General features: G+C 37.8%; 1 protein-coding gene across 1 annotated transcript; it reads right to left on the bottom strand.

Moving 5' to 3' along the window:
• Positions 1-10,649: 10,649 nt before the first annotated feature.
• Positions 10,650-11,285, bottom strand: LOC138888708 (uncharacterized). Its single transcript, XM_070170621.1, has one exon. The coding sequence runs from the start codon at positions 11,283-11,285 to the stop codon at positions 10,650-10,652; it is 636 nt and encodes a 211-aa protein (XP_070026722.1).
• Positions 11,286-26,046: the final 14,761 nt, after the last annotated feature.

The raw sequence follows: 26,046 nt of genomic DNA, 5'->3' as shown, positions 1-26,046 counted from the left end.
GGCTATTTGTGTAACCATACCTTTGAACTATAGCTAAGTTCGGGAAGCAAATTCCAGATATATCATCATGTATTATTATGTCTCCAGCAGTTCATTCTAGAAATATCTGGAACTATGAACTTTATCTCGCTTTCAACTTTGTAGATAATGACTTGTTATGCGTCGTTCTTTGCATGGTCCTTAATTTAATCGATTAAAACATATGGCCTTGCAGGGAGATCATTTTATTTTATTTTTTTGGAAAAAGGGCCAAAACTGCCCCTAATCTATTCGCTTAAGTTTAAAAATATCCTCCGTTCATTTATTTTGTAAAAATTACTTCTAACGTTAACTTTTCGGCTTACTCATATCCTAAAAACTAACGGCCCTATTTTAATTAAGAAAAAAAATTATTATTTATTATGTGGTAATTTTCTATTGGCTTAAATTAAAACCTCACCCCATATCCACTTATTAGCATACTCTGTCTTAGATTTTCACCCTTCAACACCAATGGATCTCCCTCTCCGTCTCAGATTTTTCGGCCTTAATTTAATTTTTAAATTAACATTTTTGTTAAATCAATTTTTTGAGTAAAATCAGGTATTCTTTGAAATTAAATTAATGAATGTAAGATTTTATAGTTTAATAAGTTATCTTTCTACCAACGTTATATTTGTTGTGCCACTATATAACTTTTAAGAGTTAATTGAAATCATGTGAGCAAATTAGCTTCACAGTTCATCGATAGTGATTTGGTTGGGAAACTTTAGGCGATAATTAGGCTGGGGAAGATGAACAGGGAAATGGACCAAATAATAAATTAATAAAAAGAAAAATATGAAAATTTTAACAATTGAAACCTAAATAACGATTGGATCATGAGTCGGGTATGGAATCGAATGGTTGAGGGACTAAAAAGAGTTTAACGGGTTGGAAGGACTAAGATGGATCGTTGTTGGGTTATATACATATAAGATATAGGTTAGAATTGAATTTTTGATTTTGATCAATACGCAATTGCCACGTCATATATAATAAAATAATTTTTTTATTTCAACAAATATCCGTCTGAAACAAGGGCATGAATGGGCCAAATTTTTAACGGTGAGAGCATGAATGGGCCAGATTTTTAACGGTGAGGGCAATTTTCACAAAATAGATGGACGGATGGTATTTTTAGACTTAAGCGAATAGGTTAGGGGCAGTTTTGGCCCTTTTCCGGGTTTTTTTTCTCGACCCTCTTTTGCCGACCCTTATCGAAGCTTGTCACGACCCAAAATCCCAACCCGGTCGTGATGGCGCCTCTCGTGAGGACAAGGCCAGCCAATCAACAAAACAATACATCTCTTTATAATTACTTAGCAGGAATAAGTCTAAATCATGGGCAATATAATCTTAAATGCGAAATAAACGTGATAGAACAAGGAAAACCCTCCCAACTCAGCCCGAAATCGGGGTGTCACAAGTCATGAGCTACTACAGAGTTTACTAATATTTTACAAAGTCTGGAATTATCATAAATAACAAAGATAAGGGAGAAAACGGGGCTGCGGACGTCAACAGCTACCTCGTTACTCCTAGTCACCGCCTGGTCTGGAAAGAATCAGCGCTCAGGAGCGAACTCAGCTCTGCCTGTATCTGCACACATGGTGCAGGGAGTAATGTGAGTACTCCGACCCAGTGAGTAATAAAAATAAATAACGACTGAAAACATGAAATCTCATAACGGCACAATATAGCGCTATCCCAAGCAGTAAAATCAGTTATACAGTAAAATAGTGAGTATCAGATAATTCTTCTTTTAAAACAGTAAAGACAAATAATTTCCACAGTAAGGATAAATCAAAAGCTTGCCCCTCGGGCTCAATATGTAAATCTCAGTATAGTATCAGCCCCTCGGGCTCACTCCCAACTCACCAGCACACAACATCAGCCCCTCGGGCTCACTCCCAACTTCGGAGGGGCTCCTACAGCCCAAGCGCAATATCAATAGGCCTGAAAGCCTTCACACATCACACACGAGGCCTGAAAGGCTCCTCATATAACACTCGAGGCCTGAAAGCCTCCTCACATCACTCAACATATCCTCACGTATGGCCCTCGGCCTCAATCAGTCCAGAAAATAATCATAAGCCTCTTGGGCATCAGTAAAACAATAGTGCTCAGCTCAACAGCATTATAAATATCATTAAATCTCGAGTTGAGTATAAATGTAGCTGAGTTCACAAAATAATATAATTCAATTGGACTGAGTTCAAATAATATTTCAATTCGTGAGGAAAATAGTGATGTAAATTCACAAAAGATTTCAGATAATTGGCACGAAGCCCAAATATGGCAATAAGCCCAATCATAGTGAAAAACAATAAATCTTTATCAATTACGCGGTAAAAATATCAACTGGGATGGACCAAGTCACAATCCCCAATAGTAAATGACCTCACGCTCGTCATACAACGCGTGTCTCATCTCAACATAGCAGTATGTTGTGCAATCCGGGGTTTCAAACCCTCAGTGCATCATTTAAAATCATTACTCACTTCAAGACGGTCCAATGTCTACTCCGCTATGCCCTTGCCTCTCGAACTTACCTCTTCGCTCGTCGAATCTGGTCAAAACCACAACAAATACATTACAATAGGCTAAGGGAATATAACCCAATCGAAAAAACTCAAAAAATATCGAAATTCACGAAATTCGCAAAACCCGAGCCCCGGGACCACTTCTCGAAAAATTACGAAAGTTACATCACCAGATTCCTCGTCTCGCCACGAGTCCGTACATATAAAATTTACCAAAATCGGAGTTCAAATGACCCCTCAAATCTTCAAATCTTATTTTCAAATCCCTAGACCTAAATCTTCAATTTACTCCTCAAAAACATGTAATCTAGTCGGATTATTCGATGATAATTCAATATTATGGAGTAGAAATAATCACAAGTGATTTACCTCAAGTTTCCACAGATTTCTTGCTAAAAATCGCCCAAAATCCGAGCTTGGAAGTCAAAAAAAATGACCAAACTCGGACTACTGGACATTAAATCTGTCTAGAAATTTACGGTACTGTTCACGCGAGGGCACTGTTCATGCGCGTGAGGTCACTATTCACCCGCGCGGTTACTGTTCATGAGCGGGTACTGTTCACTGCTGCAGAAAATACAGTAGCTTTTAAGAAATTTGCAGCACAACCATTTTTCACTAAAATGGCTCTAACTCCATCATACGAACTCGGAATTAGACGATTCTTATTCTTATGAGTCACAAATAATAATACGAACACAACCCTTCAATCGAAACTCAATTCGGATCTCGTTTGCCCAGTTCAATACCCATTTCGCTCGTTAAACAATTAACTCACATTTCACGTCAAAAACTCAATCGCGACTTGATGAAATTAAACCAAAATTTTCAGATCAGTCCTATAATTCATGATTTAAATTTTGGAAGTCTTAAAATCAAATTTGGATCTCTAGAATTAAAAATGAACCTTTAGATCATTACATTTATGCTCAAAACGGCAAAAATCTTCCAAAAATGACCCGTTGGGCATCCGAAACACACCCGAGGCCCCCGGGACCCCGACCAATAATACCAACCAGTCCCAAAATACATTACGGACTTGCTCGAGGCCTCAAATCACATCAAACAACGCTAAAATCATGAATCAACCTCCAATCCAAGTTTTATGAACTTTAGAATTTCCAACTTCTATTTCCGATGCCGAAACCTATCAAATCACGTCCGATTGACTTCAAATTTTGCACACAAGTCCAAAATGACATAACGAAGCTACAGAAATTCTTGGAATTCCATTCCGACCGTCGGATCAAAATTTCACCTATCAACCGGAAATCGTCAAAATACTAACTTCGCCAAAATGAGCTAATTTCTTCACCGGACCTCCAAAATTAATTTCGATTGCGCTCCTAGGCCTTAAATCATCCCCCGAAACTAACCGAATCATCGGAATTCAATTCCGAGCCCTCTAACTCACAAGTCAATGTCCGGTTGACTTTTCCAAACTAATTCTTCCTTAAAGAGACTAATTGTCCCATTTCATACCAAACTCGATCCGAATTGACTCAAATTCACCAAGTACACATATTGAAACATGAATAAGCATTTAACGGGGAATACGGGACGAAAATACAGGAAACGACGGTTCATATCGTTACATTCTCCTCAACTAAAACAAACGCTCGTCCTTGAGCGAGTTCAGAAACATACCTGGAGTTTCAAATAGGTGTGGGTACCTGCTCCGCATCTCCTGCTCGGTCTCCTAAGTAGCCTCATCCACGGGCCGACCTCTCCATTGTACTTTCACTGATGCTATATCTTTTTATCTCAATTTTTGAACCTGTCGACTCAAAATAGTCACTGGCTCCACATTATAAGTCAAATTTTCATCTAACTGTACTGTACTGAAATCTAAAATATGAGACGGGTCCCCAATGTACTTCCGGAGCATGGACACATGGAATACCGGATGAACACCCGACAATCTAGGCGGCAAAGCAAGCTCGTAAGCCACCTCTCCAATCCTCCTAAGTACCTCAAATGGTCCAATAAACCGCGGACTCAACTTCCCTTTCTTTACGAACCTCATAACACCCTTCATCGGCGAAACCTTCAGCAAAACCTTCTCGCCCTCCATAAATGACACATCTCGGACCTTCTGGTCCGCATAACTCTTCTGACGCGACTGAGCTGTGCGAAGTCTTTCCTGAATCACCTTCACCTTTTCTAAGGCATCCTGGACCAAATCTGTCCCCAACAACCTAGCCTCACCGGGCTCAAACCAACCCACTAGAGTTCTACGCCGCCTCTCATATAAGGCCTTATACAGTGCCATCTGAATACTGGACTGATAGCTGTTGTTGTAGGCAAACTCTACAAGTGGTAAAAATTCAACCCAAGAACCTCCAAAATCAATCACGCAAGCACGCAACATATCCTCTAATATCTGAATAGTACGCTCGGACTGTCCATCCGTCTGAGGATGAAATGTTGAACTCAACTCCACCTGAGTGCCCAACTCGTGCTGAAAAGTCCTCCAAAACTGAGAAGTGAACTGAGTACATCTATCCGAAATAATAGTAACTGGAACACCATGCAACCGCACAATCTCCTGAATAAAGATCTTAGCCAGTCGCTCCGCAAAATATGTGGTACACACCGGAATGAAATGCGCTAACTTGGTCAGCCTATCCACAACGACCCAAATTGAATCAAAATTCTTCAAAGTCCGAGGAAGGCCACTCACGAAATCCATAGTAACTCTCTCCCATTTCTACTCAGGAATAATCATCTGCTGAAGCAAACTGCCCGGTCTCTGATGCTCATATTTCACCTGCTAACAGTTGAGACACCAAGCTAGGGGTGGGCATAAAATCCGAAAAACCGAATTCCGAACCAAACCGAATTAATTCGGTATTTCGGTTTCGATTTTTTCGGTATTTCGGTCTAATTCGGTATTGCAATTTCGGTATTTCGGTACGGTCCTCGGTATTAGACATTTGAAATTTCGGTATACCGAAATACCGATTGTTTTAAAGACATTTTTCTAATTTTCTTATTGACCCAGTGAACTCCCCAGCCCAACGCCTAAGCCCAAAGCCCCAGCCCACCCTGTTTAAAGTTAATTTTTTCGTCATTCATTAGGTTAGGGCATTAGGCTATTAGACAGAGCAGCAAACGAAGAGTCGAAGAGACGAAGATGCTCCATTCCTCAATTCCTCAGTCCGATTCCTCAATTTCTCAGCCCGATTAGGCGATTTCCGTCTTTCCGAGCTCCGATTAGGCGATCCTCACTCCTCAGTCCTCACAAATTCTGGGCAAACGAAGACGTTGTTGTTGCGAACTTGCGATAGTTTCAATTTTCAAAGGTATGTTTCTAATTTCTACTATTTTGTGCTTTTTAGTCAATTCAATTAGTAGAAAGATAAAGTTTCACCTTGGAATCTTCGTCGGAACATGAAATTTAAAATGCTACTTTCATGACTGTGTGCAACTAACATCATTTATGTTCTTTCAGTTTTAAACCTCGGAATACTTATCTATCAAGAACTCTTATTGCTCTGTTGACCTATGGAGGTGTTCCCGCAGAGTATTTCTTTGATATACTGAATAACACTTTGGAGGAGACACAAAGGTTATACTCAGATGAGGTAACATCACTAAAAGGTAATTCTTGGTTTAGAAGAAAATTACAATAAAACTAAGTCTCTTTGCAATTGTTTATGGTTATAATCTACCACGTATAAGGAGAAATGTGGACCTTCAAATACTATTACCCGAAAACTTTAAACTTATGTGTAGTGTTGCTTAAATTTCAGCATGCGGTAACATTTTGGTTCTCAAACTTTCAAATGATGTCTTGAAAATATTACATGCTTATTTGTACAATTAACAAGCTGGTGCCTGTACTGGTTTTAAATAAACATTGCCTGAAGCCTTCTTTCCGATTTGATACAGAAGCTTTAATCGTAGTATTCCTTTACCTGCATTGATCTTAAAATGCATGACTCTGTTCTAAGTATCTGTTGATTGCTTTACCAAATCAGACCTTTACTTTTTTGTTTTATTGGTTATATCTTCGTGCAGTTGCAGCGAACCATAGAGATCGTGATGATGCCTCTATTGCCACGGGTATGATAATGGCTGGAGTACCTCTCTGTGAACCGTATCTTAGGTGTTGCTTATCTTCATTGGCAAAGGAAGAAAGAAATGGGCTAAAAGGAGGAAAACTTCCTATCTCTGATACTTTCTATTTAATGGGGACAGCTGATCCGACGGATACTTTAAATCCTAATGAAGTCTGTGTTATTCTGTAAGTATACTTTAAATGCATCATATATGACCCTTGAGTAAAAGTTTAACTAACCTAATAAGTAATTGTCTTGACCTAGTAATTTCAGCACATGTATGTTTGTAACTTGTGTCATCTTTTGATGCTATGCCTTTACTTTTAAAAAGTCAAACTGGAAACTTACAAAGTAAAACTCAACAATTTTATGCAGTGAACACGGACAGATATCTGGAGAGGTACTAGTATACAGGAATCCCGGACTTCGCAAAATAGAGTGCAAGCATTGTGGTCAAGTCAATAATGTTAATCCAAAGAGGAATGGAACAATTGGTTTAAGGAAGCATATTAAGCATTGTCTTGCGCGTGTTCCTGAAATCCGTATTTAAGAATTAAGATTTAAGACTGTTTTTGTTGAGGGATGTCCTCTCTATTTAAGTTAACTCTGCTACAGCTGCTGCATCTGTTAAGTGTTAATTTTGGTAAGACTGCTGCATCTGTTGCACCTTGATAATTTATTGTTTTTATTGTTAATTTTGTTAAGCTGCTGCATCTGTTGGTTAAGACTGTTGCATCTGTTAATTGGTAATGCAGCCAGTAGATTAGCTATTTAGGTGTTGCATCTGTTGCATCTTTGTCTTTGAGCCTTTGAATTTTGAAATTTGAATTGTGCATACTGCACTGTTGCACAGAATTGTGCACTTGTTAAAATGGCCTGGTTTGGAAAGATTTAAATAATTGTGGACTTGAGTAGTAATGGCTATGGTTTTCATTTATTTATAGATGGCTAGAAAAGGATATTGTTAATGGCTTCTTTAGCCTTTTTAGCTTTTGCTTAGCTGCAGACCTGCAGTTACATTAGAAACTAGAAAGTGACAGAACTATTACTAGTGTAAATTTACCAGCCTCAATTGGTTCTTACACTGAAATGCAACAATCTGAATGGGTCTTGGTTAAACCGAAACCGTACCGAAACCATACCGAACCAAAATAAGAAATACCGAACCGTACCGAAATAATTTGGTACAGTATTTGGTATACACAATCGATAAATCGAATACCGAAATACCGAACCGAAATTCTTAAATACCGAACCGAAATACCGAATGCCCACCCCTACACCGAGCCACATATCCCACAATATCTTTCCTCATTCTCCTCCACCAGTAATGTTGTCTCAAGTCCTGATACATCTTCGCAGCACCCGGATGGATGGAATACCGCGAACTGTGGGCCTCCTCAAGAATCAAATCTCTAAGCCCATCAACATCGTGCACACAAATACGGCCCTGCATCCTCACTACGCCATCATCACCTATAGTCATATCTTTGGCATTATCATGCTGAACTCTGTCCTTAAGGACAAGCAAATGCGGATCATCATACTGGTGCTCTCTGATGCGATTATATAAGGAAGATCGAGAAACCACACTAGCCAATACCCGGCTAGGCTAAAAAATATCTAACCGCACCAACTGATTGGCCAAGGTCTGAACATCAACTGCAAGAGGACTCTCCCCAACTGGGATGTAAGCCAAACTCCCCATACTGACTGCCTTTCGGCTCAATGCATCGGCCACTACATTGGCCTTTCCCGGATGATATAAAATGGTAATATCATAGTCTTTAAGTAACTCAAGCCATCTCTGCTGCCTCAAATTAAGATCTTTTTGTTTAAATAAATGCTGAAGACTGCGATGATCAGTGAATACCTCACAAGATACGCCATATAAATAGTGCCTCTAAATTTTTAAGGCATGAACTATAGCAGCCAAATCCAAATCATGAACAAGGTAGTTCTTCTCATGGGGATTCAACTGACGAGAAGCATAAGCAATAACTCTACCCTCCTGCATTAGCACACAACCAATCCCAACTCTGGAAGCATCACAATATACCGTGTATGAACCTGTAGCTGATAGTAATACCAACACTGGAGCTATGGTCAGAAGTGCCTTGAGCTTCTGAAAGCTCTCCTCACACTCGTCGGACCATACAAATGGGGCACCTTTCTGAGTCAACTTGGTCAAAGGCGATGCAATAGAAGAAAACCCCTGAACAAATCGGCGATAATAGCCTGCTAGCCCAAGAAAACTCCGAATCTCTGTGACTGAGGACGGTCTAGACCAACTCTGCACTGCTTCTATCTTCCTTGGATCAACCTGTATACCCTCGCTGGACACTATGTGTCCCAAAAATGCCACAGAACTTAGCCAAAATTCACATTTGGAGAATTTTGCATAAAGCTTCTCCTCTCTCAATCTCTGCAACACTACACGCAAATGTTGGGCATGCTCCTCCTGGCTACGCGAGTACACCAGGATATCATCAATGAATACAATAACAAATGCATCCAGATAAGGCTGAAATACACTGTTCATCAAATGCATGAACGTTGCTGGGGCATTGGTCAGCCCGAAAGACATAACCAAAAATTCATAGTGACCATATCTAGTCCTGAAGGCAGTCTTGGGAATATCCGACTCCCTGATTTTCAACTAGTGATAGCCCGAACGGAGATCAATCTTAGAAAATACCCTCGCTCCCTAAAGCTGATCAAATAAGTCATCAATGCGAGGCAAAGGATACTTTTTCTTCACTGTTACCTTATTCAATTGCCTATAATCAATGCACATTCTCATTGTGACATCTTTATTCTTCACAAATAAAACAGGTGCACCCCACGGGGACACGCTAGGCCGAATGAACCCCTTATCTAGGAGTTCCTGAAGTTGCTCCTTCAATTCTTTCAGCTCTGCTGGTGCTATACGATATGGCGGAATAGAAATGGGCTGAGTGCCCGGCACTAAGTCAATGCCAAAATCAATATCCTTGTCCGACGGCATGCCCGACAGGTTTGCAGGAAATACATCAGGAAAGTCCCTCACAACTGGGACAGAATCAATACTAGGAGTCTCAGCTCCAACATCCCGCACAAAAGCCAGATATGATAGATAACCCCTCCCAACCATACGCTGGGCTTTCAAGAAAGAAATTACTCTGCTAGAGACATAATCAGTCATGCCACGCCACTCGATCCTTGGAACACCCGAAATAGCCAAAGTAACTGTCTTAGCATGACAGTCTAGAATAGCATGATATGGAGATAACCAATCCATGCCCAGAATAATATCAAAATCTACCATGCTCAACAGCAGTAGATCAACTCGGGTCTCCAGACCCCCAATAATCACTGCACATGACCGATACACACGGTCCACAATAATAATATCGCCCACCGAGGTAGACACATGAGCAGGTAAAGTAAGAGACTCCCGGGGCATACTCAAATGACGGGAAAAATATGAAGACACATAAGAATAGGTGGATCCCAGATCAAATAAGACAGAGGCATCTGTGTGGCAGACTGAGATAATACATGTGATAACAACATCTGACGCAAGAGCATTTGCCCGGTCTGGAATAGCATAAAACCAAGCCGGACCACCGCCCGCTCGACCTCCCCCTCTGGGGCGGCCTCTAGCTGCCTAACCCTCACCCCTAGCTGACTGGGTGGGTGCTGAAGTAGCTGGTGCAGAAGATGAGGACTGACCCTTCTACTGTGATGAACTGGCGGTACGACGAGGACACTACTTCCACACATGTCCTAACTCTCCGCACTCATAACAACCACTAGATGCTGGAGGATGGGACTGAAAAGAACCCCTCGCACCGGAGTGACTAGCTGGTGCACTCGGTGCAGAAAGACCCTGAACTGACGGGGCACGTGAAGAACTCTGAGCTGGAAGGGCACTGAGTGATGACTGGCCCTGCTGAAATCCCTGATGACCACGGCCTGAAGATGGCCCGCGGTACTCTGGACGAGCTGACTGGTGAGGCCGGTAAGAATGACCTCTACTCTACTGAAACTGGCCCCTAGACGGAGCACCACTGTGACTAGCTGATCCACGAGGCCTCTTAGCCTCCCTCTCCTCTCTCTCTAGACGACGATCTGTCTTAATGTCGCGAGCAACATCTACTGCATCCTCAAAAGTATGGCTCATAATCCTTTCTCGAGCCATCAGAATATGAATGGGATAATTAAGCCCATCCACGAACCTCCTAATACTTTCCTGATCAGTCGGGACCATCCATGGAGCATAACGATCCAGCTCCGAGAACCTCACCTCATACTGAGATACGGTCATATCTCCCTGACGAAGATACTCAAACTGTTTGCGCATCTCCTCTCTCTGAGATCGCGGTACCCACTTCTCCAGAAAGAGAGTGGAGAACTCCTGCCAGGACAAGGGCGCTGAACCTACCGGCCTACGCCGCTCATATGCCTCCCACCAAGTGAAAGCTGCACCTGAGAACTGAAAAGTAGTAAAGGATACACCGCTAGCCTCCAAGATACCTGCTGTCCTCAGCATACGTCTACACTTGTCAAGAAAACCTTGGGCATACTCTCCCTGAGCACCACTGAAAGTAGGAGGTGCAAGTCTGTTGAATCTCTCAAGACGACGCTGCTCATCGTCTGGCATAACTGGGACCATATTATCCTGAACCGGTGCAACTGGCTGAACTGGGGCAACCTGCTGTACTGGTGGTGCCTCTGGTGTCTGTAATCCTTGCACTACTGGCTCAGGTGTGCGAGCAGCGGGGGTCTGATTGCCTCCCCCTGCCTGTCAAGTAGCTGCTGCAGTGGTGGCTAAAACTGCCTGAGCCAGGCCAGTGCAAACTGTCAGAATCTGAGCCAGGGCCTCCTGAACACCCGGAATAACAATAGGCACAGTTGGTGCTTGCGCAGGTGCTGCTGGAGTCTCTGCAGCTGGAGCCTGATCCTGAGCCGGGGCAACTAGTGGGTCTACAGATGCTGCCCGCAACTCTACCTCGACCACGACCTCGACCACGACCGCGTCCATGGCCTCTGGTGGCCTCAGTAGGTGGCAGTGGTGGTCATCCGTCCTGTCCATTAGCGCGTGTTCTCGCCATCTACGAGAGAATAGAACAACATAATTTAGTTTTCGAACCAACAAAGTCGCACGACAAGAATTTCCAAGAATATTAAATTTTCCTAAAGGTTCTGCAGCCTCTCGAGGATAAATACAGACGTCTCCGTATCGATCCGCGAGACTCTACTAAACCAGCTCATGACTCGTGAGACCTAGTAACATAGGCTCTGATACCAACTTGTCACGACCCAAAATCCCAATCCGGTCGTGATGGCGTCTCTCGTGAGGACAAGGCCAGCCAATCAACAAAACAGTACATCTCTTATAATTATTTAGCAGGAATAAGTCTAAATCATGGGCAATATAATCTTAAATGCGAAATAAACGTGATAGAACAAGGAAAACCCTCCCAACTCAGCCCGAAATCGGGGTGTCACAAGTCATGAGCTACTACAGAGTTTACTAATATTTTACAAAGTCTGGAATTATCATAAATAACAAAGATAAGGGAGAAAACGGGGCTGCGGACGTCAACAGCTACCTCGTTACTCCTAGTCACCGCCTGGTCTGGAAAGAATCAGCGCTCATGAGCGAACTCAGCTCTGCCTGTATCTGCACACATGGTGCAGGGAGTAATGTGAGTACTCCGACCCAGTGAGTAATAAAAATAAATAACGACTGAAAACATGAAATCTCATAACGGCACAATATAGCGCTATCCCAAGCAGTAAAATCAGTTATACAGTAAAATAGTGAGTATCAGATAATTCTTCTTTTAAAACAGTAAAGACAAATAATTTCCACAGTAAGGATAAATCAAAAGCTTGCCCCTCGGGCTCAATATGTAAATCTCAGTATAGTATCAGCCCCTCGGGCTCACTCCCAACTCACCAGCACACAACATCAGCCCCTCGGGCTCACTCCCAACTCACCACACACAAGCAACGGCCTCTCGGGCCCACTCCCAACTCACCTGGGTACCCTGCGCTCACTGGGGGTGTGTACAGACTCCGGAGGGGCTCCTACAGCCCAAGCGCAATATCAATAGGCCTGAAAGCCTTCACACATCACACACGAGGCCTGAAAGCCTCCTCATATAACACTCGAGGCCTGAAAGCCTCCTCACATCACTCAACATATCCTCACGTATGGCCCTCGGCCTCAATCAGTCCAGAAAATAATCATAAGCCTCTTGGGCATCAGTAAAACAATAGTGCTCAGCTCAACAGCATTATAAATATCATTAAATCTCGAGTTGAGTATAAATGTAGCTGAGTTCACAAAATAATATAATTCAATTGGACTGAGTTCAAATAATATTTCAATTCGTGAGGAAAATAGTGATGTAAATTCACAAAAGATTTCAGATAATTGGCACGAAGCCCAAATATGGCAATAAGCCCAATCATAGTGAAAAACAATAAATCTTTATCAATTACGCGGTAAAAATATCAACTGGGATGGACCAAGTCACAATCCCCAATAGTAAATGACCCCGCGCTCGTCATACAACGCGTGTCTCATCTCAACATAGCAGTATGTTGTGCAATCCGGGGTTTCAAACCCTCAGTGCATCATTTAAAATCATTACTCACTTCAAGACGGTCCAATGTCTACTCCGCTATGCCCTTGCCTCTCGAATTTACCTCTTCGCGCGTCGAATCTGGTCAAAACCACAACGAATACATTACAATAGGCTAAGGGAGTATAACCCGATCGAAAAGACTCGAAAAATATCGAAATTCACGAAATTCGCAAAACTCGAGCCCCCGACCTACTTCTCGAAAAATTACGAAAGTCACATCACCGGATTACTCGTCTCGCCACGAGTCCGTACATATAAAATTTACCAAAATCGGAGTTCAAATGACCCCTCAAATCTTCAAATCTTATTTTCAAATCCCTAGGCCTAAATCTTCAATTTACTCCTCAAAAATATGTAATCTAGTCGGATTATTCGATGATAATTCAATATTATGGAGTAAAAATAATCACAAGTGACTTACCTCAAGATTTCCCAAGATTTCTTGCTAAAAATCGCCCAAAATCCGAGTTTGAAAGTCAAAAAAAATTACCAAACTCGGACTGCTGGACATTAAATTTGTCCAGAAATTTTCAGTAATGTTCACACGAGGGCACTGTTCAACCGCGCGGTTACTGTTCACTGCAGCAGAAAATACAGCAGCTTTTAAGAAATTTGCAGCACAACCATTTTTCACTAAAATGGCTCTAACTCCATCATACGAACTCGGAATTAGACGATTCTTATTCTTATGAGTCACAAATAATAATACGAACACAACCCTTCAATCGAAACTCAATTCGGAGCTCGTTTGCCCAATTCAATACCCATTTCGCTCGTTAAACAATTAACTCACATTTCACGTCAAAAACTCAATCTCGACTTGATGAAATTAAACCAAAATTTCCAGATCAGTCCTATAATTCATGATTTAAATTTTGGAAGTCTCGAAATCAAATTTGGATCTCTAGAACTAAAAATGAACCTTTAGATCATTACATTTATGCTCAAAACGGCAAAAATCTTCCAAAAATGACCCGTTGGGCATCCGAAACACATCCGAGGCCCCCGGGACCCCGACCAATAATACCAACCAGTCCCAAAATACATTACAGACTTACTCGAGGTCTCAAATCACATCAAACAACACTGAAATCATGAATCAACCTCCAATCCAAGTTTTATGAACTTTAGAATTTCCAACTTCTATTTTCGATGCCGAAACCTATCAAATCACATCCGATTGACTTCAAATTTTGCACACAAGTCCAAAATGACATAACGAAGCTACAAAAATTCTTGGAATTCCATTCCGACCGTCGGATCAAAATTTCACCTATCAACCGGAAATCGTCAAAATACTAACTTCGCCAAAATGAGCTAATTTCTTCACCGGACCTCCAAAATTAATTTCGATTGCGCTCCTAGGCCTTAAATCATCCCCGGAAACTAACCGAATCATCGGAATTCAATTTCGAGCCCTCTAACTCACAAGTCAACGTTCGGTTGACTTTTCCAAACTAATTTTTCCTTAAAGAGACTAATTGTCCCATTTCATACCAAACTCGATCCGAATTGACTCAAATTTACCAAGTACACATATTGAAACATGAATAAGCATTTAACGGGGAATACGGGACAAAAATACAGGAAACGACGGTTCGGGTCGTTACAAAGCTTCAAATAAATTAGCACTTAACTTTTGGCACTTAACAATAGTTTTATCTGCAATTTTATTATGTGTTTGTCTGATTTTCTTATTATATTTAATTTTTTTCTCTAAAAGGAAGATCAACATATTTACGAATTGATTATTATCTTTTATGAAAAGGAAAAAATTCTCTCATATTTGATAACCCTTTTTTCGAAGGAAATTTTTTTGGACTTCTATAAATTGAGAATCCTTCATTTTCATTTAGCAGTATCCACACTATAGTTATAAGGGGTTTGAGAGTCTTATTTAGGGGTAGAATTTGTGAGACAAGTATTAGCCTACTACTTATATGTGCCTCTTTAAAAGGTTATTTTCTCGATATTATGTACTCTTTTTATATAGTTGATTGCTCATCTCTCTTAGTTGACATAAGTCAATTGATCGAACCACGTTAAATGTTTATGTCTCGTTTGATATATTTCACTTATACTATCTTATTTATTATCGCTAAGGGCATACTATGTTAGCTTCTGTATAATAGCTGATTATTTCGAAGTATACTGATATATTTCTTAAAGCATATTGACTTTCATTTTTGTGTGTGTGTGTGTGGGGGGGGGGGGGGCTGATTTTTTTTTTCCCTAGATGACTTGCGAGTTGTGAATTTAGCTGGGGCGACGTTTATCGACATCTTTCTTTGATTTTGCTTATAATAGATGGATAATTTTATTTTCCAAGTTAGGCTAACCACAAATTTAACTCAAATTGCGAATTGTTAGGAATATGATACAAATATATACCTTCGCAAATTACGGTAACCAATTATTAAGAGTAATAGCATCGTTTGGTCAAGCTTTTTTGGGGCCAAAAAGTTCTTTTTGGCTAAAAGCACTTTTGCTCAAAAATTAAGGTATTTGGCCAAGCTTTTGGAAGGAAAAAAAAGTGTTTTTGAAGAGAAACAGAAAAAATAGCTTATATCCGAAAGCACTTTTCTGAAAAATACATTTATGTTATAAATAGTATTTTATTTATGGTGAACGTCTATATTTTAGAAATATTTTAGGGATTTTACTTGGTGGCTAAGTCGTCCTTTCCCTATAAATAAAGAGGTCTTATAACATTGTAATTCATCCCAAAATCAATAAGAATTCTCTTCCTCTACTTTTCTCTCCAATACTCATCTTCTTCTTTTATTGTTTCATAACAACTTAAAAGTAATTTTCAAAAGCTTGGTCAAACACTAATTACTGCTCAAAAGTGCTTTTCAAATTAATTAGTCAAACACAAACTAGTTCTCACCAAAAGCACTTTTTTAAAAAGTACTTTCGAGAAAAGTAATTCTCAAAATAAGCTGATTTTAGACCCGTTTGGTCATAGATTATGCCAAAATAAACTTGGGTTTTATTTGACAAACACATGTTTGGTCATATATTTTGCCTATATTTTGGCAAAATCCCAAATCTCAAATTCCAAAACTAGCTCAATAGTCGGTGTTGGGCCAAAATCTTTACAAATACTAATAATATACAAGTTTTTCCAAAATAAATTTGCGAAATATGATTTGAAAATGTATGTCCAAACACATTTTCATCTTGAAATTAAACTTCACCCAAATCAGATATTTCAAAACAAATTTGGGAATTTATGGCCAAACGCTAGCTTAGAAGCTTGGCCAAACGGGCTATAACAAAATTATAACGAAGACATAATCGACTTTCTGTTTTTATTTTATTTTTTATTTTTTTTGTAGCAAAACATATTGGATCAACAGAGTGGGTGGGAAATGAAAGCGATGGCAGAACTTTAGCTACATATACTTATTTCTTTTTCACATTAAATGTCACATATAATTTTGTACGGAGATCTAGACAACATAGAAATTAGAATTACAGCTCGTTTGCCCAAACTGCAAAAATCAGCTTATTTTGAGAAGTGTTTTTTTTTTAAAAGTATTTTTTTCAAAAGTGCTTCAAAAGTATTTTTTTCAAAAGTATTTTTGGTGAGAAGCAGTTTGTGTTTGGCTAATTAGTTTGAAAAATACTTCTGAGCAGCAATTAGTGTTTGGCCAAGCTTTAAAAAACTGTTTCTAAGTGTATTTTTCTCAAAAGTGCTTCTCAAAAAAGTGCTTTTGGAGAGAAATTACTTTTTCTGCTTCTCCAAAACTGTTTCTGCTTCTCCTCAAAAGCATTTTTTTCCTTCCAAAAGCTTGGTCAAACACCTCACTTTTAACAAAAAAAAACACTTTTGGCCAAAAAAAACTTGATCAAACGGGCTCTTAGTCACACGTCATATAATACTTCATTTGTTTCATTTTATACACACTTTTTACATTTATTTTAACAAAAGTGTCACATTTTAATATTTGAAACTCTTTAAATTTTGACATTTTTTATATTGCTGTTAGTGCCTTCATTGTCCATTACTCCATTCTGTAACTTTTGGTTAATAATAAAATAAGAACACATGTATAGAGAGGATATAAAATTGAATGTCCTATTAGTCTTCTGACTAAAATACTTTTGAACAGTTCATCACTCTTAGGGAAGTAAACATTATTTTTCTTATGAACTAAAAAAGAAAGATGAATATATATATTTCGAAAATGAACGAATCAAATTTAAGAGATAATTTGAGTGGAATTAGTAATTAATTAATCAGATCATAAATATAATAAAAGAAAATTATTTTTAATGATTTATTAACAAAAATATCTTGTATTCCTATAAGTTATTGAAATGTAATCATTAATATTATACTTCTCTTGCCGTCCAAAATAAATGACAAACTAAAATTATAAGAAGCATATTATTGGTAGGGATGTTCATAGAAATCCGAAAACCAAACCAAACCGACCAAAAAAATCGATACTTTTTGGTTTGGTTTGGTTTTGGTTTTGGTTTTGAAATTTAAAAACCGGTCAAATTTGGTTTGGATCTGGTTTTAATTAAAAAAAACGAACCAAACTGAATATAGGAGTAACTATTTTTAATTTATTATTACACTTATATATATGTATGTATACTTTTATACAAAATTTTAAAAATTTTATAGTAAATATTAATCGTTTGCACATTTAGTACAGTTCTTTACCTTTGCATTCTAGTTTAATTGGTAGTTTTCTTTTGTTAAGTGTAAAAATCTATTTCATGTTAAAAATAATACTTTTTAATTGAGTCCTTAAATTATTCATCACTATTTGATTCAATTATCATCAATATATCTTGGTAAATAATAGATTTCTCAAAGGACAATTGATTTGATAATGTTACGTTGAAAATGTGATCGCCAAAATGTGTGTTTGACAGTGTATGTCTTATATTTAAGAAAAATCGACAAATAACCGAAAAAATCAAAAAACCGACATAAACCTAATCGAGAAAAAGCCGACTTAATTGGTTTGATTTGGTTCTAATATTTAAAAAATCGGATTACTTGGTTTGGTTTCTTTTTAGGGAAAAACCGATCCAAACCGAACCATGAACACCCCTAATATTTATTGTACTTGATTCTTCTTTTTCTTTTTCTAGTTAGAGTTTAGCCTTTATCTTATCTTTTTTTACCATCAAATTAAGCTGATCTTTAACACTATATAATTGATTATAAGAAACATATCAATAACACAATAATATTTGAACATCAGAATAAATAATTTTTATGTCTGATTAAACAAATTTGGTTATGGAAGTATTCTTATCTAACTTAGATCTTCAAAGAATATTTATTTATTAGCGATCCTAATTCAAACACGTCATCAAAGTAGATTCCTACGTGGCAACCACTTGCATCTGTACGGCAGCATCGGGCCCACCCCACCTGTTTTAAAATCCTGTAAGAACATAGACCCTGTAGACTGAAGAGTCTACTCTACTAGTTGGCGTGTCCAACTATCCTAAATAAACGCCGTCTCTTTTAACGGATTCGGACGTCGTTATCTTTCACCTCTCCCTCAGTTTTCTTTTTATTTCACTGGTTTAAGTGAGGCTTGACTCTCAAGTCATTTCCAAGAGGGGTAGTTTCAAGTACCTTGGATCGGTTATTCAGGGGAGCGGGGAGATTGATGAGGATGTCACACACCGTATAGGGGTGGGGTGGATGAAGTGGAGGTTAGCGTCGGGAGTCTTATGTGACAAGAAAGTGCCACCGTTACTAAAAGGTAAGTTTTATAGAGCAGTGGTAAGGCCTGCCATGTTATATGGAACTGAATGTTGGCCGGTAAAGAACTCACACATCCAGAAGATGAAAGTAGCAGAGATGAGGGTGTTGAGGTGGATGTGCGGGCATACAAGGATGGATAAGATTAGGAATGAAGATATTCGAGAGAAGGTGGGCGTGGCCCCCATGGAGGACAAGATGCGGGAAGTAAGACTCAGATGGTTCGGGCACACTCAGAGGAGGACTACTGATGCACCGGTGAGGAGGTGTGAGCGACTGGCTATATTGGGCACGCGGAGAGGTAGAGGACGACCTAAAAAGTATTGGGGAGAGGTGATCAGACAGGACATGGCGCGACTTAGGATTACTGAGGACATGGCCCTTGACAGGGAATTATGGAGGTCGAGTATTAAGGTTGTAGGTTAGGGGAGAGTTGTGAAATATTTCTACAGCACAATAGAGTGAGACTAGCCAGTTAGGAGTTAGACTAAGAATGTCATTGGTCGTCTATTGATGCAGGGCTTTACCTGCTAGTTTTACTATACCAGCCATCTTTTTCGTATTTTTGTATTTCGTATTTCGTATTCTGTATTTCATATTTCTTGTATTGCTATTGATGTTATTTTATTATGCATTTTTATGGTACTAATATATCGGCTCCTGTTGCTTTTTGAGCCGAGAGTCTCCTGGAAACAGCTTCTCTACCCTTCGGGGTAGGGGTAAGGTCTGCTTACATATTACCCTCCCCAGACCCCATTTGTGGGATTATACTGGGTCTTTATAAATAATTCTAGTAGCAAATAGATCTATTTACTTAATATTTTAATAACTGTCTACCAATATTCTTTCAATTTTAATTTAATATACGGTAATATTCACTTGGAATAGAATATAAAAAAAATAAAATATATTGGTACTTTTTAAAGATATTTCTAAAATTTATAATTTTAAACATATTGTTCACATTCTGTGATATATTGAAATCTTTCTTAACTAAGTGACAATTGTATATAACAAGAAGAAGAGGATAAAGAAGAGGATTGGAAGTGACGAGAGAGAGAGCAAATAGAGTGAATTAGATTTTATTATCTCAATAATCTGATCTCCAATGTATTATTTATATAATCTAACTAATGAGCTTAATTAACTAAGATGATCTTAACAACTATTTAACCTCCTTAACTAGCTTTAACTAACTCAGTGTGTAATGACTAAATTATCCCCTGCATTCTAACAATGTTATTTCTCAACACTCCCCCTCAAGCTAGGTAGTGTAAATATGTTGTAAACTCCTAGCTTGGAACTTAGATAGTTGTGCATAGCCCCTTGGTAAGTAAATTTGCGGGTTGATCTTTGGTGTTGATGTACTTAGTAGTTATCAAAACTTGTGTGATTTTTTCTCTAATAAAGTGACAATCTTCTCAATGTGCTTAGTACGTTCATGATATACTGGATTAGCTGCAATCTGCATAGCAGCCTTGCTATCACTGTAGATATCAATTGGAAGATTGAATTCTATTCCAATTTCTTTCAGTAGACCTTGTAGCCAAACTATTTCAGCAACAGTAGCTGCAATACTTCTGTATTCAGCTTCAGCAGAGCTTCTAGATACAGTTGTTTGCTTCTTAGACTTCCAGGAGACCAGTGAATTGCCAAGTTTGATAAGATAACCAGTTACAGATCTTCTAGTATATGGGCATGCAACCCAGTCAACATCACAATAGGCCACTATATTGTTGTTGTTGTTGTTGTTGTTGTTGTTGTTGTTGCTTAATAAGATGCCTTGACCTGGTTGATTTTTGATATACTTGACAACCCTTAATGCTGCCTCCATGTGAGATCTTTTTGGTTGTTGAAGAAATTGACTTAGTGTTTGAACACTGAATGATATATCAGGTCTAATCATAGTTAAGTAGAGAAGTTTTCCCACTAGCCTTTGATAAACCTTCTGATCTGCTAGTTGTTCACTTCCAGAATTCTTTGTCTTGTTGCAGTGATCATCAAATTCCTTTGTTGTTAGTTTGATGTTTGTGTCTAGTGGAGTGACAACAGGTTTAGCAGCAGACAACACAACTTCTGATATAAGTTCTAATGCATACTTCCTTTGATGCATTAGTATACCTTGTTTGGATCTAGCAAACTCTATGCCCAGAAAATACTTTATGTCTCTCAGATCTTTCATTTGGAATGTTTGTTGTAGTACAGTTTTTATTTCAACTATCAGTTTTAGGCTATCCCTTGTTATTAACGTATCATCTACATAGACTAATACAATAATAATTCCTTCTGATGTTCTTCTGATGAACATGGAATGATCAAATTGACTTTGTTGAAACTGATTATTCAAAAGTGCTTCAGTTAGCTTTGCATTCTACTATCTAGGGGCTTGCTTCAAGCCATATAAAGATTTAATGAGTCTGCACACAGGTTTATTCTCCCCCTGACTCTTAAATCTCTGTGGTAGTTCCATGTAGATTTCATCATACAAGTCACCTTGAAGAAAAGCATTGTAGACATCCATTTGGTGTATATTCCAGTTTTTTGCAGCAGCAATAGCTAGGACTGTCCTAACTGTTTTCATCTTAACTACAAGAGAGAAAGTTTCTTGATAGTCAATACCTTCCTTTTGGCTATATCCATTTACATCCAATAGGTACTTTCCCTTCAGGTAATGATACAATGTCTCAAGTATAGTTTGTTTTCAAAGCATCTATTTCAGTTTTCATTGCCTCAATCCATCTAGGATCTTTAGTAGCTTTTGCATAAGATGAGGGTTTTGTCTCTACAGAAGTTGCTGCTATGTAAGCTTGATATATAGAAGAAAGTTGATCATAGGAAATGTACCTTGAAATAGTATATGGAATATCTTGATGAACATTTAGAGATACAAAGTCTTTCATCCAAATTGGAGGATGTTTATCTTTACTAGATCTTCTGTATTCTGGTTGTCCTACATTCATAATGGGAAGACTTTGTGTCTGATCATTTATTTGATGCACTGCATTTGGTAGTAAGCTATCAGCTCTATGTTGTTGTAGTTCTAGTGAAGCATCATCATCTGCCCGATATATATAATCCATTGGATCAACTAGTATTTCCATATTTATATTAGTAGGAGAATATGAGTTTTCTATGTTACTTTCATTTATTCTAAGTTGATCTTGATGTTCTGAATAACTTGGAGTTTGCATTTGTTAAGCTTCTAAATACCAGTTATGTTGTAGTTCAACTGGCACTTGATTTACAAATATAGGTTGACCGCTTGTCTTTTGATATTTGAATGGGAATACATCTTCTTTAAAAGTCACATCCATGTTAACAAAAAACACTTTCTCTGTTATATCATATAACACATACCCTTTTTGAACTTCTGAATAGCCCATGTGAACTGCTAGTTTTGTTCTAGTCATCAGTTTATCATCTTGATTTATAACCTTAGCATAGCACATACAACCAAGGACCTTTAAATGTTGATATGTAGGTTGCCTGTGATGTAGCCTTTCATAAGGAGTTTGATTGTTAATCACAGAACTTAGAACTCTATTTATAAGATATACAACTGTTAGAACACATTTTCCCCAAAATTTATTTGGTATGCCAGCTTGAAACCTTATGGCTCTTGTGACCTCTAAGATTATGCCTATGCTTTCTTTCTGTTACCCCATTCTATTGGGGAGTATAAGCACAAGTTCTTTGATGAACAATCCCTAGAGTTTAAAATAGATTACTGCAGGCAGAGTTTAGAAACTTAGTTCCATTATCAGTTGTTATAACTCTTACATTCTTATCATACTGAGTTTTTATATAGGTAAAGAAATGTTGTAGAACAGTACACACATCTGATTTCAACTTAAGCAGAAACACCCAAGTCATTCTGGAGAAATCATCCACTATTGTTTAGAAGTACTTATTTCCATCATGAGTGGCAATCCTATAAAGAACCCATAAATCCACATGAACTAAAGCAAAACACTCAGTTGTTTATGCTACTTGTAGAAAATGTAATCCTTGTCTGTTTTGCACATGGACAGATTGTGCACTTATTTAACTTGCTAGTTATTATATCTGTCTTTACATGAATGATTTTATTCAGAACTTTAGTCGAGACATGGCCAAATCTTTTGTGCCATAAATCTACATCTACTATATTTGAACTTGATTGAATATCTTCACTTCTGGCACCTAACATAACATCTTATTTCCTTATGCTGTCTGAGCACTCAAAAATGTATAATCCATAATCTTCTCTACCAATCCCCTTCATTTTCCCAGTGAAGAGTTCCTGAAAAATACAGAAATCAAGAAAGAAAGTGGGTGATCACTGTAATTCCTTTGTTAGTTTAGCAATAGAGAGCAAGTTGTATTTAAATTGAGGAATATGAAACACATTTGACACTGATATACTGTTTGATAACCTGCTAGTGCCAGTATGTGTAACATAAGCTAGATCACCATTTGGCATATACACTTTCTTAGGACACTGAGTTTGCTTGACAGTAAAACTGTTTATCAGATTTATATCTGCTACCATGTGATTAGTAGCACCAGTTTCAATTATCCATTTTGCAGAAGTAGTAACTATTAAGGCATTACATATACCTGCTACATTTGCTGAAGAATTTTCTTCTGAACTGACAGCATGCATTTTATTGAGTAGCTGCAGGATTTGATCATATTGTTCTCTACTAAGAGTGCATGTACCAAGATTCCCTAACTGATTCAAACTAGTACTGTTAGCACCTATTTGATCTTCAGATTTTCTTTCATTTTCATTCACAGAATTGTTCTCCTTTGTTTCATTGTATCCCAATTGATCAGAAATCACATTATAAGCAACAATATTATTTCCAGTACCTTTTCTCCCTTTGTCTTAAAATCAGGAGGATATTCTACCAGTTTGTAGCAGTTTTCGTTACTATAACCTTTAAACTTGCAGTAATCACAAAACAAATTGTAATTTTTCTTGAATTTCCCAGTAGTTCTTGTATATAGAGCAATATCAAACATTTCTACATTTGTACTTGGATTTGAACCTAGAATTCCAGCAACTGCAACAATTAATTTTTGGCTTTTATCACTAACAATTATAGCATAAGCTTGATTGACTTTTGGGAGTGTACTTCTCATAAGAATCTGACCCCTAGCCTGAGAATATGACTCATTTAACCCCATCAAAAACAGATATAGTTTCAGTTTCTGCAGATACACAACAAAATCTCTAGACTTAGGATAATCACATCCTAGTGAAGGCACTAATGCTTCAAACTCTTCCCACATATCCTTAAGTTTGGAGAAATACACAAAAACAGATGTTGTTTCTTGGCTTAGATTTGCAATTTCTCTATGAAGATTAAAAGATCGTATGCCATCAATTTTGTTAAACCTCTTAGAAAGATCATCCCACACTAATTGAGCACTAGAGGCATACATGATTCCTTCTAACAGTCCTTTAGACACAGAATTCATAATCCAAGACAAAACTATTGCATTAACACGTTCCCAATGATTCCACATTGTTATTGGAAAAACTTCTTTCTTGCATGTTCCATCTACTAGGCCTAATTTATTTCTACCCAACAGAGCAACACACATAGATCTTTGCCAAATTGTATAATTTTTAATCCTAGTCAACTGAAATGAGATAATTTGAATACCACTTACATTTGTCGGCGATAGGAACAAGGGATGGTTATAGTCGACTCCGGCAACTGCAGTTCCTCCATTCATTGGATTGTTTGCATGTACATCATTGACACCTCCATTATCCACTGAATCTCCGCTAGTACTCATTTCTTTGAGTTTTTTCTTTCTGATTCTTGACTGCTCTTGAATTGAATCTTTAGCTCAAGAACTTTTCTGAATTTTTTCAAAGATTGAAGTTTAGCTTCGAAATTCTTCGAGCATAAGCTCTGATACCATGAATTCTTTCTTAACTAAGTGACAATTGTATATAACAAGAAGAAGAGGATAAAGAAAAGAATAGGCAGAGATGAGGAAGAAGAGGATTGGAAGTGACGCGAGAGAGAGATAGATAGATAGATAGATAGAGAGAGAGAGAGAGAGAGAGAGAGAGCACACAGAGTGAATTAGACATTATTATCTCAATAATCTGATCTCCAATGTGTTACAATGAATTATTTATATAATCTAACTAATGAGCTTAACTAACTAAGATGATCTTAACAACTATTTAACCTCCTTAACTAACTTTAACTAACTCAGTGTGTTATGACTAAATTACTCCTTGCATTTTAATAGTGTTATTTCTCAACATATATCACTAAAAGATATAATGTAAAGGTTATAATTAAATGATTTCCAAATATACATATATATATTTTTTCTTGTTACTAATTTTTCGTTTTGTTTTTTAGACAAACTAAAATACTAAAAGAACGCGGGATAAATTGAAGTGCAACCACTAATATTTTAGTAGGCGTTTGGCGATAAGTTTTGAAATTTTTTATTTTCAATTTTTTTTAAATATGTGTTTGTTTATAGAATTAATCTAATATTTAGAAGATTTTGAAAACCAAAACTTCAAATTCCAAATATAGATTAAGACCTCTTTTTGGATCAAATCACGACCATTTGAGATTTTTTAGCTGAAAAAGAACAAAAAAAAAAAAAACTTTTTAACATCTCAAAACTTGCCCAAAATTCATGTCCTAATACATTTTCGATTTCACATCAAACTTCACCAAATTAGGTTTTTCTCTAAAAATATATTTAGGAATCTATAACCAAACGGGTCCTTAGCATTTTCCTACTATTTTTTCAGTTGTAAGTAGGGGTGTTCAAAATCGAACCGAAACCGAAACTTAATGGCTTATTGGTATCGGATTAACGGTTTAACGGACGGGGAACAGATTGAATTTTTTTATTAACGACTTATCGGTTTGGGGGCGGATTATTCAATTTTCTTAACGGATAATCCGTTAAACCGTTAAGAATATATATATATATATATATATATATATATATACATATAAAATTTATTTTTATCTATATATATATTAAATAATCAAAAACCT

Source organism: Nicotiana sylvestris, chromosome 3 (genome assembly GCF_000393655.2).
Source record: "Nicotiana sylvestris chromosome 3, ASM39365v2, whole genome shotgun sequence".
NCBI lineage: Eukaryota > Viridiplantae > Streptophyta > Magnoliopsida > Solanales > Solanaceae > Nicotiana > Nicotiana sylvestris.
The sequence above is the reverse complement of the archived record's forward strand: the minus strand, read 5'-3'. Positions and strand labels throughout refer to the sequence as shown.

What these genes read in the sequence shown, in the direction of transcription:
- LOC138888708 (XM_070170621.1), bottom strand. Translation starts at nt 11,285, where the DNA reads ATGGTCCCAGTTATGCCAGACGATGAGCAGCGTCGTCTTGAGAGATTC.